This window comes from Girardinichthys multiradiatus, chromosome Y (genome assembly GCF_021462225.1).
Source record: "Girardinichthys multiradiatus isolate DD_20200921_A chromosome Y, DD_fGirMul_XY1, whole genome shotgun sequence".
Classification (NCBI taxonomy): Eukaryota; Metazoa; Chordata; class Actinopteri; order Cyprinodontiformes; family Goodeidae; genus Girardinichthys; species Girardinichthys multiradiatus.
Genome location: NC_061818.1, coordinates 281,050 through 296,670, shown reverse-complemented (window position 1 = coordinate 296,670; position 15,621 = coordinate 281,050). Strand labels below are relative to the sequence as shown.

Below are 15,621 nucleotides of genomic sequence, written 5' to 3'. Positions count from 1 at the left end.
TCCCCACCTGCAGAACCACTCCTTTATTGAGTGTCTTGCTAATCACCAAAGATTTCCCCCTGTTGTCTATTCCATTTTCACAACAGCATGTGAAATTGATGGTCAATCAGTGTTGCTTCCTACATATGTAGATTCTCACTGAAGTCATCAAAACTGTAAATGAACACATATGGAATTATGTAGCAAACAAAAAATCCCAAGAGAACATTAAATGTGTTTTTATTTTAGATTTCTTACAGTAGCTGCCGTTTGCTGTAATGACTGAAATATTAACCTTTGGTCGTCTCTCAATGAACGTCTGGGAAGTTCTTTCAAGACTCTTTGGAAAACCATTTCAGGTGACCACCTCATGAAGCTCTTGGAGAGGACGCCAAGAGAGCAAAGCAGCCATCAGAGCAAAGGGAGGCTATTTGGAAGAATCTAAAATATAAAAATGTTTAGAGTTATTTCACATTTCTTGATAACTATATAATTCCCTGTGTTTTCAGTCCCAGTTTTGTTGCCTTTGGTGAGAATCTGCAATGTATACAGTCATGAAAGTAAAGAGACCCATTAAGTGAGAAAGTGTTTCTAAAACTTTTGACCAGTAGTGTAGATAAATGAATAACACTGAGAAATAGCTGGAGGAACCTCCACACTGAGCTATATCATTGTATCTCTGGCTGTATGTTTAGGGTGGTTGTCCTGCTGGAAGGTGGACCTCCACCACAGTCCCAAGCCTTCTGCAGCCTCTAACAGGTTTTCTTCCAGGATTGTCTTGGATTTAACTCCATCTTCCTTGTCCCTGTTGAGCATGAGATGCACATATATCATCCTGGAAGAAAAAAAAAAATAGATCATCCCAAAGCTGCAGCTCTTTTGCAGAGCCTATCTTATCAGCGCCCCAGTTTCTTTTCAGGTTGCATCTCGCTTATTTGGGTTCCACAGTATCCGCCCAAAAAATAAGCCCAGGAAGGCATCAGAGACATCTGCATAAACATGGATTCAAGGTCAGTAAAAATAAACTACAAATAGCAAGGAAGCAAGTTTCCTTCCTGGGCGGAGTTATTACCGCAGGAAACACGAGCATGTCAGGTTCACATAAGCAACGTATTTTAACACACCCTAAACCTCTTAGGTTGAAAGACATGCTGTCATTTTTGGGCCTTACAGGCTACAGCAGGAACTACATCCCAGGTAACACCGATCTTAAACAGCCCCTCAGAGACCTAGTCAGAGAACAGGGCATGCGCAATCTCAACAATGTCCTTAATTGGACACAGGAAGCGGAGGACACCTTTATTGTGTTAAAACAGCAGAGCTTACGCTCCCAGACTACACCACACCATTTTATTTTCATGTTTCTGTAACAAAACTGGCAGTAAATGGAGTTTTGTTTCAGAAAAAAGGGGGAGAGAGGAGAGTGCTGATGTACATTTCAGTAATGATTGATATGGAAAAACGCCACCCACAATACACACAACATGCAGCAGGGTTGGCAAAATTAATTCAAAAAACAGCTCACTTAGTGATGGGACACCCTCTGAATGTTTTAACAACTCACAGTGTGGTGGCATATGTGAACTCTCAAAGTTTCACCATGACAGCTCTGAGACAACACAGGCTCAGCAAAAATCTTGGAGGCACCCAACATAACCTTCACTCATGAGGGAATCAACATGGCGGATGGAATAACACAGGAGGAACCACATCAACGTGAAGAGCTGGTTAGCAGGACAGAAAAGATAAGACCAGATTTAGAAGCCAGTCCCCTTGAGGGACCTCAGGTGAGACAGCTGTTCACAGATGGTTGTTGTTTTAGGCATGATGCAGAAGGACTTAAGGCAGCATACCGGTGGTGGAACACACAGGGACAGATTTTATCACAGTACAGGCAGAGGAACTGACAGACACACAATCAGCGCAGAAAGCAGACGTTTTGGCAGTAATAGCTGCTCTGGAACTAGGAGCAGGACAGAAGGTTAATATCTACACAAATTCCGAGTTCTATAAATCATGAACATGGTTTAACCACACATGAGCTGCAAACAGGGAGGCCATTTCCAGGTCCACAAACGAGGTTATCGTTTCTCACTGAGTGTGAACAATCTATGTCTCATCGTGATTATTACAGATCTCTCCACAGTCTTGTTACAGCTTTCTCCAAACAGATCCCAGCAGAACCAGAGACCAGGGTCGGAACCACCACCTCGGAAGCCGAGTGGGTCCTCCTGAAAGTCAGCAAAAGAAAGTGGTCAGAGCCAAGGTGGACCGGTCCATTTCAGGTCACAGAGAGGACCTTACATGCGGTGAGGGTCAAGGGCAAAGGAGACACATGGTATCATTGGAGCCAGTGTGCAGCAGCAGAGGCACCACAGAGATCGCTGCCAGAGGTCCAGAACCTGAGGGACAACACCAGCACACCTCAAGACTTTTCTCACCCAATTTAAGGGGCAGAATAATCCCCTAGGGTGAGAAAGCGTTCATTTACACCTAAAGGTTAGTCTACACCTTAGGTGCACCGTCAGATCAGTGGTCCCACCAATAGGGGCAGAATAATCCCCTGGTGAGACCACTTAGCTCCAGGTCAGTCTACACCTGTGAATGAAGACCAGGACATCACACAGAAGAGGCGGATGTGATCGAGCTTTCCTCTCTTTCACTGGTGGTCGTAGCTGCTCTAACACCAAAGAACTGAACTGAACACTCTGAATAAAAAAAAAAAAAAGAGAATTATTTTTGTGTTTCACCATATTGTTGATCTTTATCTTCCTTTGCAGGTACCTTGGAAAAGAATGGGAGATCAAAAGTTAGGACCCAGGCCCCTTAAGGGTTGGGTCATGGGAGGTATAGGTGCTGTATCATTTTTCACAGTTACATTGATTCTAGGATTGTTCTGTGAACTTCCTTTCCAGACATGCTCCAGTCATCCCAGGATCAATAAAAGACAATCCAAACCCCAGGGTCCAGATAAATGTCTCCAGGCGTTTGGGGGAATAGAATTAAATTACACTCTCGGTGCGACCACGACTTTTCAATTTGATCTCTGCGACGTTATCAATTGTAGCTCTTACCAAATCTCAGGCAGCACATGGTTGACGAGGCTCCACTATTACCTATGCGGTAATGTTGAACTCTCCACACACTGTGAGTCCACAAGTGCAGACACACCCACCCCTTTGTGCGGTAGGGGGTGGGGAAATACTATATATTACAGCAGACCATGGAATACCAATATTTTTAACCCTGACCCGACACCTAAACTTGAAGCGCTAAACATATCCCTGATACGTGGTAGTTTACCGAATACCGCCTCAAACGGGCAACAGCCATTTCTTTTAACTCTTAAAGCCTTGACACACAACCCCCATTTCATGTTTGGTCTTCGACGAGGATGGAACACACAGAATCCGGAAGGCATCATCAAGATAAATTTCAGAAACCACTCCAATCAGGCAAAGTCAGACAAGGGGAGGATAAAGATAGACTACAACACCTTAAAACCCATAGAAATCATTCAAATGGCTACAGGATATACTGAAGATAACCTCTGGCTCCAATGGATAGCTCAGACTGCCAAAGAACAAAGTAAATCAGATTGTGTGGCATGCGCAGCGGCAAGACCACATTTAACTACCGACCCTGCTCCTCTGTACCCAGAGGACACTTGGGGTTATAATTGCATGATTAAACTGACCACCGAGGCATCTCCAGCTAACGGCACCACCTTAGCCAGCATCTTCCCTCCTATCCCTAACAATACCAAAACAGGACCATTCTCACCCAATAAAGGTAATGGCACATATACAGGTCCTTCTCAAAATATTAGCATATTGTGATAAAGTTCATTATTTTCCATAATGTCATGATGAAAATTTAACATTCATATATTTTAGATTCATTGCACACTAACTGAAATATTTCAGGTCTTTTATTGTCTTAATACGGATGATTTTGGCATACAGCTCATGAAAACCCAAAATTCCTATCTCACAAAATTAGCATATCATTAAAAGGGTCTCTAAACGAGCTATGAACCTAATCATCTGAATCAACGAGTTAACTCTAAACACCTGCAAAAGATTCCTGAGGCCTTTAAAACTCCCAGCCTGGTTCATCACTCAAAACCCCAATCATGGGTAAGACTGCCGACCTGACTGCTGTCCAGAAGGCCACTATTGACACCCTCAAGCAAGAGGGTAAGACACAGAAATAAATTTCTGAACAAATAGGCTGTTCCCAGAGTGCTGTATCAAGGCACCTCAGTGGGAAGTCTGTGGGAAGGAAAAAGTGTGGCAGAAAACGCTGCACAACGAGAAGAGGTGACCGGACCCTGAGGAAGATTGTGGAGAAGGGCCGATTCCAGACCTTGGGGGACCTGCGGAAGCAGTGGACTGAGTCTGGAGTAGAAACATCCAGAGCCACCGTGCACAGGCGTGTGCAGGAAATGGGCTACAGGTGCCACATTCCCCAGTCCTGGGCTACAGAGAAGCAGCACTGGACTGTTGCTCAGTGGTCCAAAGTACTATTTTCGGATGAAAGCAAATTCTGCATGTCATTCGGAAATCAAGGTGCCAGAGTCTGGAGGAAGACTGGGGAGAAGGAAATGCCAAAATGCCAGAAGTCCAGTGTCAAGTACCCACAGTCAGTGATGGTCTGGGGTGCCGTGTCAGCTGCTGGTGTTGGTCCACTGTGTTTTATCAAGGGCAGGGTCAATGCAGCTAGCTATCAGGAGATTTTGGAGCATTTCATGCTTCCATCTGCTGAAAAGCTTTATGGAGAAGAAGATTTCATTTTTCAGCACGACCTGGCACCTGCTCACAGTGCCAAAACCACTGGTAAATGGTTTACTGACCATGGTATCACTGTGCTCAATTGGCCTGCCAACTCTCCTGACCTGAACCCCATAGAGAATCTGTGGGATATTGTGAAGAGAACGTTGAGAGACTCAAGACCCAACACTCTGGATGAGCTAAAGGCCGCTATCGAAGCATCCTGGGCCTCCATAAGACCTCAGCAGTGCCACAGGCTGATTGCCTCCATGCCACGCCGCATTGAAGCAGTCATTTCTGCCAAAGGATTCCTGACCAAGTATTGAGTGCATAACTGTACATGATTATTTGAAGGTTGACGTTTTTTGTATTAAAAACACTTCTTTTATTGGTCGGATGAAATATGCTAATTTTGTGAGATAGAAATTTTGGGTTTTCATGAACTGTTTGCCAAAATCATCCGTATTAAGACAATAAAAGACCTGAAATATTTCAGTTAGTGTGCAATGAATCTAAAATATATGAATGTTACATTTTCATCATGACATTATGGAAAATAATGAACTTTATCACAATATGCTAATATTTTGAGAAGGACCTGTACATGTTTTAACTTTACATCAATCTCGCCCAAAATTAATGTAGGACAGATCCCATCAGATTGGTGTAATATTACTACACCAGGTAGTGTTATTGGTCCTTGGGCCAGATCTGGACTCTATTATTACTGTGGTGGACATAGATTACTTACCAACATACCTAAGAATACCATAGGGGTGTGTGCAATGGTGAGATTACAGGCTCCCCTTATTCTTTTGGGTAAGGACCTTAAACGTCTACCCACTAAACATGCCCAACAAACAGCTCTCACCCGCAGAAGACGACGGCATATTATGAAACGAAGCACTGCTGGATTTGATTTAAGTCAGGTCTCCCCCACCTATATAGATGCTATAGGTGTCCCTAGGGGAGTACCAAATGAATATAAATTGGCTGACCAAATTTCTGCAGGATTTGAGAATATACCAATCATTGGTGCCCTTTTCCCTGTGACCCCTAACAAGAATGTCGACCGTATCAATTATCTTCATTACAATATCCTACGCCTCGCGAACTTAACTCAAGATGCATTTGAGGGACTCGCTGATCAAACAGGACCTACTTCCCTTATGACAGTACAAAATAGAATGGCGCTGGATATGCTTCTAGCAGAAAAGGGGGTGTATGTGCAATGTTTGGTGATATGTGTTGTACTTTCATACCCAATAATACCGCCCCTGAAGGTTCCATCTCAAAAGCTTTAGAAGGGTTAAAAACACTTTCAACCACTATGCATGAGCACTCAGGAATAGACAATCCGTTCGAAGACTGGATGACTGGTATGTTTGGACACTGGAAAGGGTTAATTATGTCATTGTTTATATCCATTGCTGTTTTTGTTGCTATTATGGTGACGTGTGGATGTTGTTGTGTACCATGTATTAGATCTTTGATTGTGCGCTTTATTACTGCAACTATTGAAGGCAAGGCAACCACACCCTCATATGATGCCTTTGTTGGCTATCCCTGATGACGACGAGGAGCCTGAAGGGGTGTTGAGAATTTGATTCAAGTCCGCTGTGCTTAGGCTTCTGGTATAGACGTTTACTTTTTGTATTCTTTTAGTGAAGTCTTAACAGACTTCAAAAGGGGGAATTGTGGAAATATAAAAGCCTTATCATTAGTAGCTAATGCTAAGATATATTTGGGATTTGCTGCTTATGGATTGATTATTATTAGGAGTTTTTAGTTATGCTTTTGAGAGTTAGAAAAATCCTTAAACAGTAGCTTCTATTGTGGTCACACAATGAGTGTTTATTATTCAAGGTTAAAGCTTGCAGGTGTTTTCTGTCTGTATCGTGAGAAGCCGGCAGTATATTAGGGAGGCATTTTACTCCTCTCACTGAAGATTCCTGAAGACGTGTGGGAAACTGACCTTCAGCAAAAGAATGTGTGAGAAAACTGAGAAGGGCTGCACAACAAATGTAAAATGTATATTTCCTGTAGTATGTGCGTGTTCAATAAAAGAACGGTGCAGGGGAGAGAAAAACAGAAGTGTTCCTGACTACACAGAGACAGCACCTCTCTTCCCCGGCCGGGTGAATCAGCTTCAACCTCTTGTCCGTGTTTTGTTTTCTTAGACATTTAAGTTTAGTTTTTCTCGTGCAGAATTAAGATGCTTTGACCAAATAAACGAGCACGCGGGAGTTTAGAAGGACAACTCCAACATAATCTTTATTGATTTAATGTGTATTTATAAAGACAAAGTGGAAAACACTAGCATCTGAATTAGATCATAATTTCTCAACATTGATATTAAAATTTTCTGCATAGAAAAGAAGAAATTTTTTACGCTTCCCAAAAATCCTTTAAAAGAGCAGTTGATACAAGCCTGCATAGGAATGTAGCTAACAGTAAGGCCATATTTTCCCAAAAGACAGGGTAAACATCTTCAGAGCACTAACTCTCCGGCTCATAGATCTTGATGAGGTGTTGTAGTTCTGTGGGGAATCCAGTGAGGGGACAGCAGTGGTTGGCTTTAACGTAAGCATAAATGCAGCGGTAACAGAAGACAAAGCCGGACGTGGACAGCACCGTGGAGTTATTTTGTAGTTTGAAGCACAATGGACAGTTCTTGTCGGCCGCTACCTGTACGTCCTCGTGGCAGTCCACTTGCAGATGGAGCGGGGGTGGAGGCACAGGCAGAGAGGTGATGGTTTTCACTATGCTCTGGTTTTCCGAGGAATACAACCACTCCAGGAACTGCAGAAAGAAGACACCCAGGGAGAGGGAGGTGGAGAGGAAGACTGCAACACTCCGTGTGGTTTGTGACATCATCCACCACGCTCTCTGCACCAGTCTGCAAACACAGAAACATCATGTAGCCTCTTTGACCGAAGCTAATGTGCAGATCTGGGTCTAGAACAGTGTTATATATATCAGAAAATCTAGAAGTAAGATCTTCCTTTATTACAACCAATTTAGAGGAGTGTTAAAGAAAATCCTGAAGGTTTGTGTGCTCAAGTAAAAGAAGACATTAAGTACATTTGGAAGAACAAAAATGATGTTCACAGGTATTTTTACCAAGTCTCAAGTCTTTGAGGGCAAGTCCATTTCAAATTTCAAAACTTTCACACAGAGTAAGAGTCATATCTCTAACTGAAACATTTTCTCATCAAATCCACATCATGTAGTGGATCTCTAACCATGCATCACTGTATGATTCCAAACCTGTACTGTTTGTCTTTAGGCCTAAATTACCACATGAACATTTAATATTAATCTTCCAGTCTTTTAATCTAATGAACACATCTTTTAATCTTTTTTTCCATTTAAATCACCATCTAAAAAATTGCTAAAGGCTGCTTTATAGTATTTTGACAATGGATCAAATGTAACATTAAAGCCTATTCACAATTTTGAATTTCTGAATAAATCAAATGCAAAGCGCTTTCATCTGTTTAAATTGACTTAGTTAACAGCTGTTTATCACTGTCTTTACTATATATTGCACCTAATATGGTTTGGAGGATTTTCTTCTCATTCTGAGCTGGAGAATGTTTAATAATATTGGGGAAAATGTTGGGGATTTTCTAAATCCACACTTAAAACCTTTGTTCTCAATTCTAAATAGTGAATATTTAAATTTAAGGTATAAATTACAACATTATGAACGACACTAATGCCCTGATCCTCAAGGATCCCAGATGGGGGGCGCTAAATTGCTTGCGCCAAAAAAAAAAAAAAACAAATTAACGTGCAATAAGTGGGCGTGTTGCGTGCGATTTTCAAAGATTGAGCGTGCAATGGATTTTACACACTCCGATTAGCACCTTGTTTGTAGATCAGGTTTGCGTGTGATTTTGTACTTTTTGAAGATCAGGCCCCAAGTGTGGAAAGTAAATACATGAGTATTAAACTGCTGAATGAAAGGAACTGATTTTATTTTTAGATTTTAAGTTTCAAATTTGATGTGTCCTTGTAATGTCACAGCTATCTTAGCAGCAAGAGAATGTCGGAGGCAAATTAAGTTTACAGTGAGGAAAATAAGTATTTGAACACCCTGGGACTTTGCAAGTTCTCCCACTTAGAAATCATGGAGGGCTCTGAAATGTTCATCTTAGGTGCATTTCCACTATGAGACATAATCTAAAAAATAAAATACAAATCCGAAAATCACAATGTATGATTTTTTAATAATTTATTTGTGTGTTACTGCTGCAAATAAGTATATGAAGACTTGTGAAAATCAATGTTAATATTTGGTCCAGAAGCCTTTGTTAACAGTTCCAGAGGTCAAACGGTTCCTGTAGTTCTTCACCAGGTTTCTCCACACTGCAGCAGGGATTTTGGCCCACTCCTCCATCCAGATCTCCTCTAGATCTGTCAGGGTTCGGGGCTGTCGCTGAGCAACACGGAGTTTCAGCTCCCTCCAAAGATTTTCTCTAGGGTTTAGGTCTGGAGACTGGCTAGGCCACTCCACAACCTCGCTATGCCACTCCTTGGCTATCCTGGCTGTGTCTTTCAGTTCATTGTCATGTTGGAAGATCCAGCCACGATCCATCTTCAACGCTCTAACTGAGGGAAGGAGGTTGTTCCCTAAAATCTTGCAATACATGGCCCCGTTCATCCTCTCCTTAATACAGTGCAGTCGTCCTGTCCCATTTGCAGAAAAACACCCCCAAAGCATGATGCTTCCACCCCCATGCTTCACAGTAGGGATGGTGTTTTTGGGATGGTACTCATCATTCTTCGTCCTCCAAACACGGCGAGCAAAATTAAGACCAAAAAGTTCTATTTTGGTCTCATCTGACCACAGAACTTTCTCCCATGACTCCTCTGGATCATCCAAATGGTCATGGGCAAACTTAAGACGGGCCTGGACGTGTGCTGATTTAAGCAGAGGAAACTTTAAACTATGACATCTTAGTGTATTACCCACAGTAACCTTGGAAACAATGGTGCCAGCTCTGTTCATTGACCAGCTCCTCCTGTGTAATTCTGGGCTGATTCCTCACCTTTCTTAGGATCATTGCTACACCACGAGGTGAGATCTTGCATGGAGCCCCAGTCCGAGGGCGATTGACAGTCATGTTTAGCTTCTTCCATTTTCTAATAATTACTCCAAGAATTGATCTTTTTTCTCCAAGCTGCTTGGTAATTGCTCCGTAGCCCTTTCCAGCCTTGTGGAAGTCTACAATTTTGTCTCTGGTGTCTTTGGACAACTCTTTGGTCTTAGCCATGTTAGTAGTTAGAGTCTTACGGATTGTGTGGGGTGGACAGGTGTCTTTATGCAGCTAACGACCTCAAACAGATGCTTCTAATTTAGAATAATAAGTGGAGTGGAGCTAGACTTTTTACAGGCGGATAACAGGTTTTTGAGGGCCAGACTTTTTGCTGATTGGCAGGTGTTCAAATACTTATTTGCAGCAATAACACATAAATAAATCATTAAAAAATCATACATTGTGACTTGTGGATTTTTTTTTAAATTATGTCTCTCACAGTGGACCTGCACCTAAGACAAAAATTTCAGAGCCCTCCATGATTTCTCACTGGGAGAACTTGCAAAGTCTCAGGGTGTTCAAATACTAATTTTACTCACTGTATTTTGTAAAGATAATCCAGAGTCATTTACAGCCTTCATTCCAAAAGACATTTATGTGGTCATCCTTATTAAGCTACAGCTAACATGAACAGATTGCTATGAGTCAAATCCTGCAATCTTCCAGTCAAATCCTGGCTAATAATCAAGCAAATCCTTGCACAGTAAAACGTGCACCAGCTGCAGTCTGTAGCTCATGTGCTTTGTTAGGAATATATGGACCAATCAGATCTCTGATGTATGATGGAGCTAGATCATTAAGGGCTTTATATGTGAGGAGGAGAATTTTAAATTCTATTCTGGATTTAACAGGGAGCCAATGAAGGGAAGCTAAAATAGGAGAAATATGATCTCTCTTTTTAATTTTCATCAGAACTCTTGCTGCAGCATTTTGAATCAGCTGGAGGCTTTTAACTGCATTTTGTGGACATCCTGATAGTAAAGAATTACAATAGTCCAGCCTTGAAGTAACAAATGCATGGACTAGTTTTTCAGCGTCACTCCTGGACAGGATATTTCTAATTTTGGCAATGTTCCGGAGATGAAAGAAGGAAATCCTAGAAACCTGTTTAATATGGGATTTAAATGACATGTCCTGGTCAAAAATAACACCAAGTTTTTTTACTTTATTATCGGAGGTCAATTTAATGCCATCCAGGTTAAGTGATTGACTAAGCAGTTTCTTTTCCAAAGACTCCGGTCCAAAGACGACAACTTAGGTCCTGTCAAAATTTAGAAACAGAAAATTTAAAGTCATCCAAGTTTTTATATCTTCAAGACATGCTTGTAGTCTATCTAACTGGTTGGGTTCATCAGGATTTATGGATAAGTAAAGCTGAGTATCATCAGCGTAACAGTGAAAATTTGTTATATGCTGCCTGATAATTTGACCTATTGGAAGCATATATATAGTAAAGAGAATTGGCCAAAGTACTGAACCCTGTGGTACTCCACAATTAACCCTGGAGTTTAAAGATGATTTATCATTTACATGAACAAACTGGAATCTGTCAGACAGATAAGATTTAAACCAGCCTAGCGCTGTTCCCCTGATCCCTACAGCATATTCCAGCCTTTCTAAGAGAATATTATGGTCGACTGGATCAAATGCAGCACTGAGATCTAACAGAACCAGAACAGACACAAGTCCATTGTCTGAGGCCATAAGAATATCATTAGTGACTTTCAGCAGAGCTGTTTCAGTGCTATGATGAGCTCTGAAACCTGACTGAAACTCTTCAAACAGGTCATTGCTGTATAAATGTTCACACGTTTGATTAACAACTATTTTCTCAAGAATTTTAGAGAAGAATGGAAGATTGGATATAGGTCTGTAATTTATTAAATCATCTCGATCAAGCGAAGGTTTCTTAAGTAAAGGTTTAATTACAGCTAACTTAAAAGCCTGTGGTTCTGATCCATTTACTAAAGATAGATTAATCATATCTAAAATGGGGCTGGTAATCAGAGGGAACACTTCCTTAAATAATTTGGTTGGGATTGGGTCTAACATATAAGTTGAAGGTTTAGATGAAGCTAATATTTCTGATAACTCAGGAAACTCCACAGGATCAGAACAGTCCAAACACAAATCAGGTTCTACAGTTATTTCCAATGTTGTCTCACTTGCTGAGGATGAAGTGATCATCTTCGGGACTATGTTAAAGATTTAATTTTTAATAGAATCAATTTTATTTAAGAAGAATCCCATAAAGTCATGACTGCTAAGAGCTAAGGGAATGGATGGCTCAACAGAGCTATGACTCTGTGTAAGTTTAGCAACTGTACTAAAGAGAAACCTAGGATTATTCTTGTTATCTTCTATTAATGATGAGAAATAAGCTGTTCTGGCTTGGAGAAGTGTCTTTTTATACAACAGTAGGCTATTTTTCCAGATTAAGTAGGAATCCTCTAGGTGTGTAGAGCGCCATTTTCTCTCCAATTTTTTAACATTGTGCTTTAAAGTATGCAGCTCTGAATTAAACCAAGGAGCCTGCCTCCTATGAATAATTACCTACTTTTTCAAGGGGGCTGCATTGTCTAATGCATCACGCAATGATGAAGTAACACTATGAACAAGAGAATCAATTTGTGAAGGGGCAGAAACAGAATTATTGCCCTCCACTGTATTTTTCAGTGATAATGAGGAACTTAAAAGTGGAACAGATTCTTTAAAGGTTGTTACAGCATTGTCTGATAATGGTCTACTATAATGACATTTTCTTTCAGGTGTGGAGTACTCGGTTAAATTAAACTTAAAGGTTATTAAGAAATGGTCAGACAGGACAGGGTTATGAGAAAATATTGTTATGTCTTTACACTCAATGCCATATATCAGCACAAGGTCCAGAGAATGAAGACAAAGGTGGGTGGGTTTGTTAATGTTTTGAGCAAAGCCAAGTGAGTCTAAGATAGCATTAAACGCTATATTTAGGCTATCACTTTCAGTGTCAGCATGAATGTTAAAATCCCCCACTATAATAAATGTATCTGTATTTAACACTAAATTAGATAAAAGGTCTGAAAACTGATCTAAAAATTGAGAGTAAGGACCTGGTGGACGGTACAAAACAACAAACAGAAGTGGTTTTAGGGCTTTCAATTTGGATGAGGAAAACTAAGGATTAAATATTCAAGAGTTGTAGCTATTGATTGGTCTGGAACTAATCAATAAATCGGACTGAAAGATGGTTGCTACTCCTCCTCGCCCCGTATTTCGAGGAATGTGAAAATTAAAATAATTAGTAGGAGTTGACTCATTTATAGTAACATAATCCTCTTGCTGCAGCCAGGTTTCTGTGAGGCAAAATAAATCAATCTGATTGTCACAAATAAGGTCACTAACTAGCAAAGTCTTTGAAGAGAGAGATCTTATGTTCAGTAAGCCACATTTAATTGTTTTATTTTTCTTTTTAGTCTGAGTTGTGTTTATTTTCATGAGATTTTCCTGATTTCCTCCTTTTAGATTATTTTTTAACCTATTCAATTTTGGCCATGGGCGAGACACTGTCTTATTAGGGTAACGGGTGGGTAGCAGTACCGAAGCTGCAGAGAGGAGTGTTAAACTACGACCCTGCTTCCTGGTCTGAACCTGGGTTGTCAGAGTTTTGGAGAACTAATAAATTCGGCCAGATTCCTAGAAAGAAGAGCTGCTCCATCCAAAGTGGGATGGATGCCGACCCTCCGGATCAGACCAGGTTTTCCCCAAAATGTTCGCCAATTATCAATGTAGCCCACGTTGTTTTCTGGACACCACCTAGACAGCCAGCGGTTGAATGACAGCATGCGGCTAAACATGTCGTCACTGGTCAGATCGGGGAGGGGACCAGAGAAAATTACGGAGTCCGACATTGTTTTGGCAAACTTACACACAGAAGCAACACTAACTTTGGTGACCTCCGATTGGCATAACCGGGTGTCATTACCGTGAGCGTGAATAACAATCTTACTGTATTTACGCTTATCCTTAGCCAGCAGTTTCAGGTAGGATTGGATGTTGCCCGTTCTGGCCCCTGGCAAACATTTGACTATGGTCGCTGGTGCCTCTAGTGCCACGTTTCTGACTGTGGAGCTGCCAATTACCAGAGTTGGCTTCTCAGCGGGTGTGTCGCTGAGTGGGGTAATTTGTTGGAAACACAGATGGGTTGGTGGTGACCTGTGGGTCGGGATCTAGGACTATGCTTTCTACGTCACCCAGCCGACCTGAGGCCCCGGCTGCGCGGGATCTGCTGGAGGACTGCTACGGGGATCTTAGTGCTAGCAGGCTATCTGCAGCACACATGCTCTGTTTGTGTTGTGTGTTTGTGTGTTTCTAAGTTAAGTCAAACTTTACTTGAAGGGTGATTTTAAACACAGAAGATTGCTCATAACGCGCCGTCCACGCTTATGCATTTTAAGCCTTATATTAACTGAGGTATTTTAAAGTTATGTGTTTGTTTCTGGTGCTAAGCTATCCGCTTCTTTGTTAGCTCAACTGCTAACCGGTAAGAACACGTGCTTGCTGCTAAAGAGTATTTAACAGAAAGGTTGTTAGTTTTCAAGCTAGTGAATAATAGTCCCTGAACATCATTTACTAGAGTTGATAACTAAGTAAACACCATTAAGCCCCATTTCTCCAGAAAGATTTGGCTCTTTTCCAAAATACTCCCTTAATAATATTTCTTCAAATGTTATTTGAATAAATGAAGGCAGCTAATTAGACACCGTTGCAGCTAATTAGACACCGTTGAGAATTAGGCATCCAGAAGGTTGGTTTTATTCAGCAGATCATTCTTTAAAATATTATTTCATTAAAATGATATTTTATCTGATCTTGCACTGTGAATGGTTGTCTAAAGGTGTACTGATTATTGTCTAAGTTGGTTCCAAGACTAACTTAACTTCATTTCCAGATTCTTCAAGATAATCCTTGGTTCTCAAACATAATCATTGCATGGTAATGTTGCATCACTCTTTTTGGTCATGATTTCTAATCATCTTTAATCAACTTGTTTATATTGTACATAGTCCATTAATCCTCCCTATTCTTTAATTCTGCTTGGTAGTTTAGTCGGATTGTTTTAGCAAAGTAAAGAGTTTGTTGATTGAAATATGTTTGACTTTGAGTCGACTTATTTTTCTTAATAAATTCTTGTATTTTAAGAAATTGTGTGAATTCATTCCATATATGTGCAGAGTTTATGCTGTTCAATAATGTCAGAGCTCGTCTCACACCTTTCTATTCTGTCCTAATACCATCACCTTACTGGGCTGGTATTCACAGGACAATCCTCAACAGACCCAAATATTATATGATAAAATATTAAAATATTAATTATTAAATAATATTCTCAGATTAATAATCACAACATAAGCAAGCAAGGGACGCTAAGTAGAGCCACTGGTGAATAAACAAATGGATGGATGGACGGATGGATGGGACAAACCGAGAGCTGGGCAAATAGAAAAATTGATTGACAAATGGACAGATGAACGAACATGACTGTTGTGGTTTATAGATGAAGAGATGAAAAATGAATAGAAAGATGCAGGAATCGATAGACAGACAGATGTATAGAGGGATACACTGATGGACAGACGGATAGACTGATAGATTGATGGATTAATACAACCTTTATAGAATAATATATAGAAACAGAAATCTTTCCCATACTTCTCCAAACATGAAAAATACTTGTCTAATGATATCTTTCAACACTTTTCAAAACTGTTCAGAAACTTTATCAT

The 15,621-nt window shown here is 40.6% G+C and overlaps 1 protein-coding gene across 3 annotated transcripts in view; it reads right to left on the bottom strand.

The window, feature by feature from the left end:
* Positions 1–6,998: 6,998 nt before the first annotated feature.
* The window catches only part of LOC124864043 (peroxisome assembly protein 12-like), a 30,085-nt gene continuing 21,462 nt past the window's right edge, over positions 6,999–15,621 (bottom strand). For all 3 annotated transcript variants that reach the window (XM_047358649.1, XM_047358648.1, XM_047358650.1), the window contains one exon: positions 6,999–7,650. In XM_047358649.1, the coding sequence (XP_047214605.1) occupies positions 7,251–7,650 (400 nt within the window). In that variant the 3' untranslated portion in view covers positions 6,999–7,250. The remainder of the gene's footprint in view (positions 7,651–15,621) is intronic.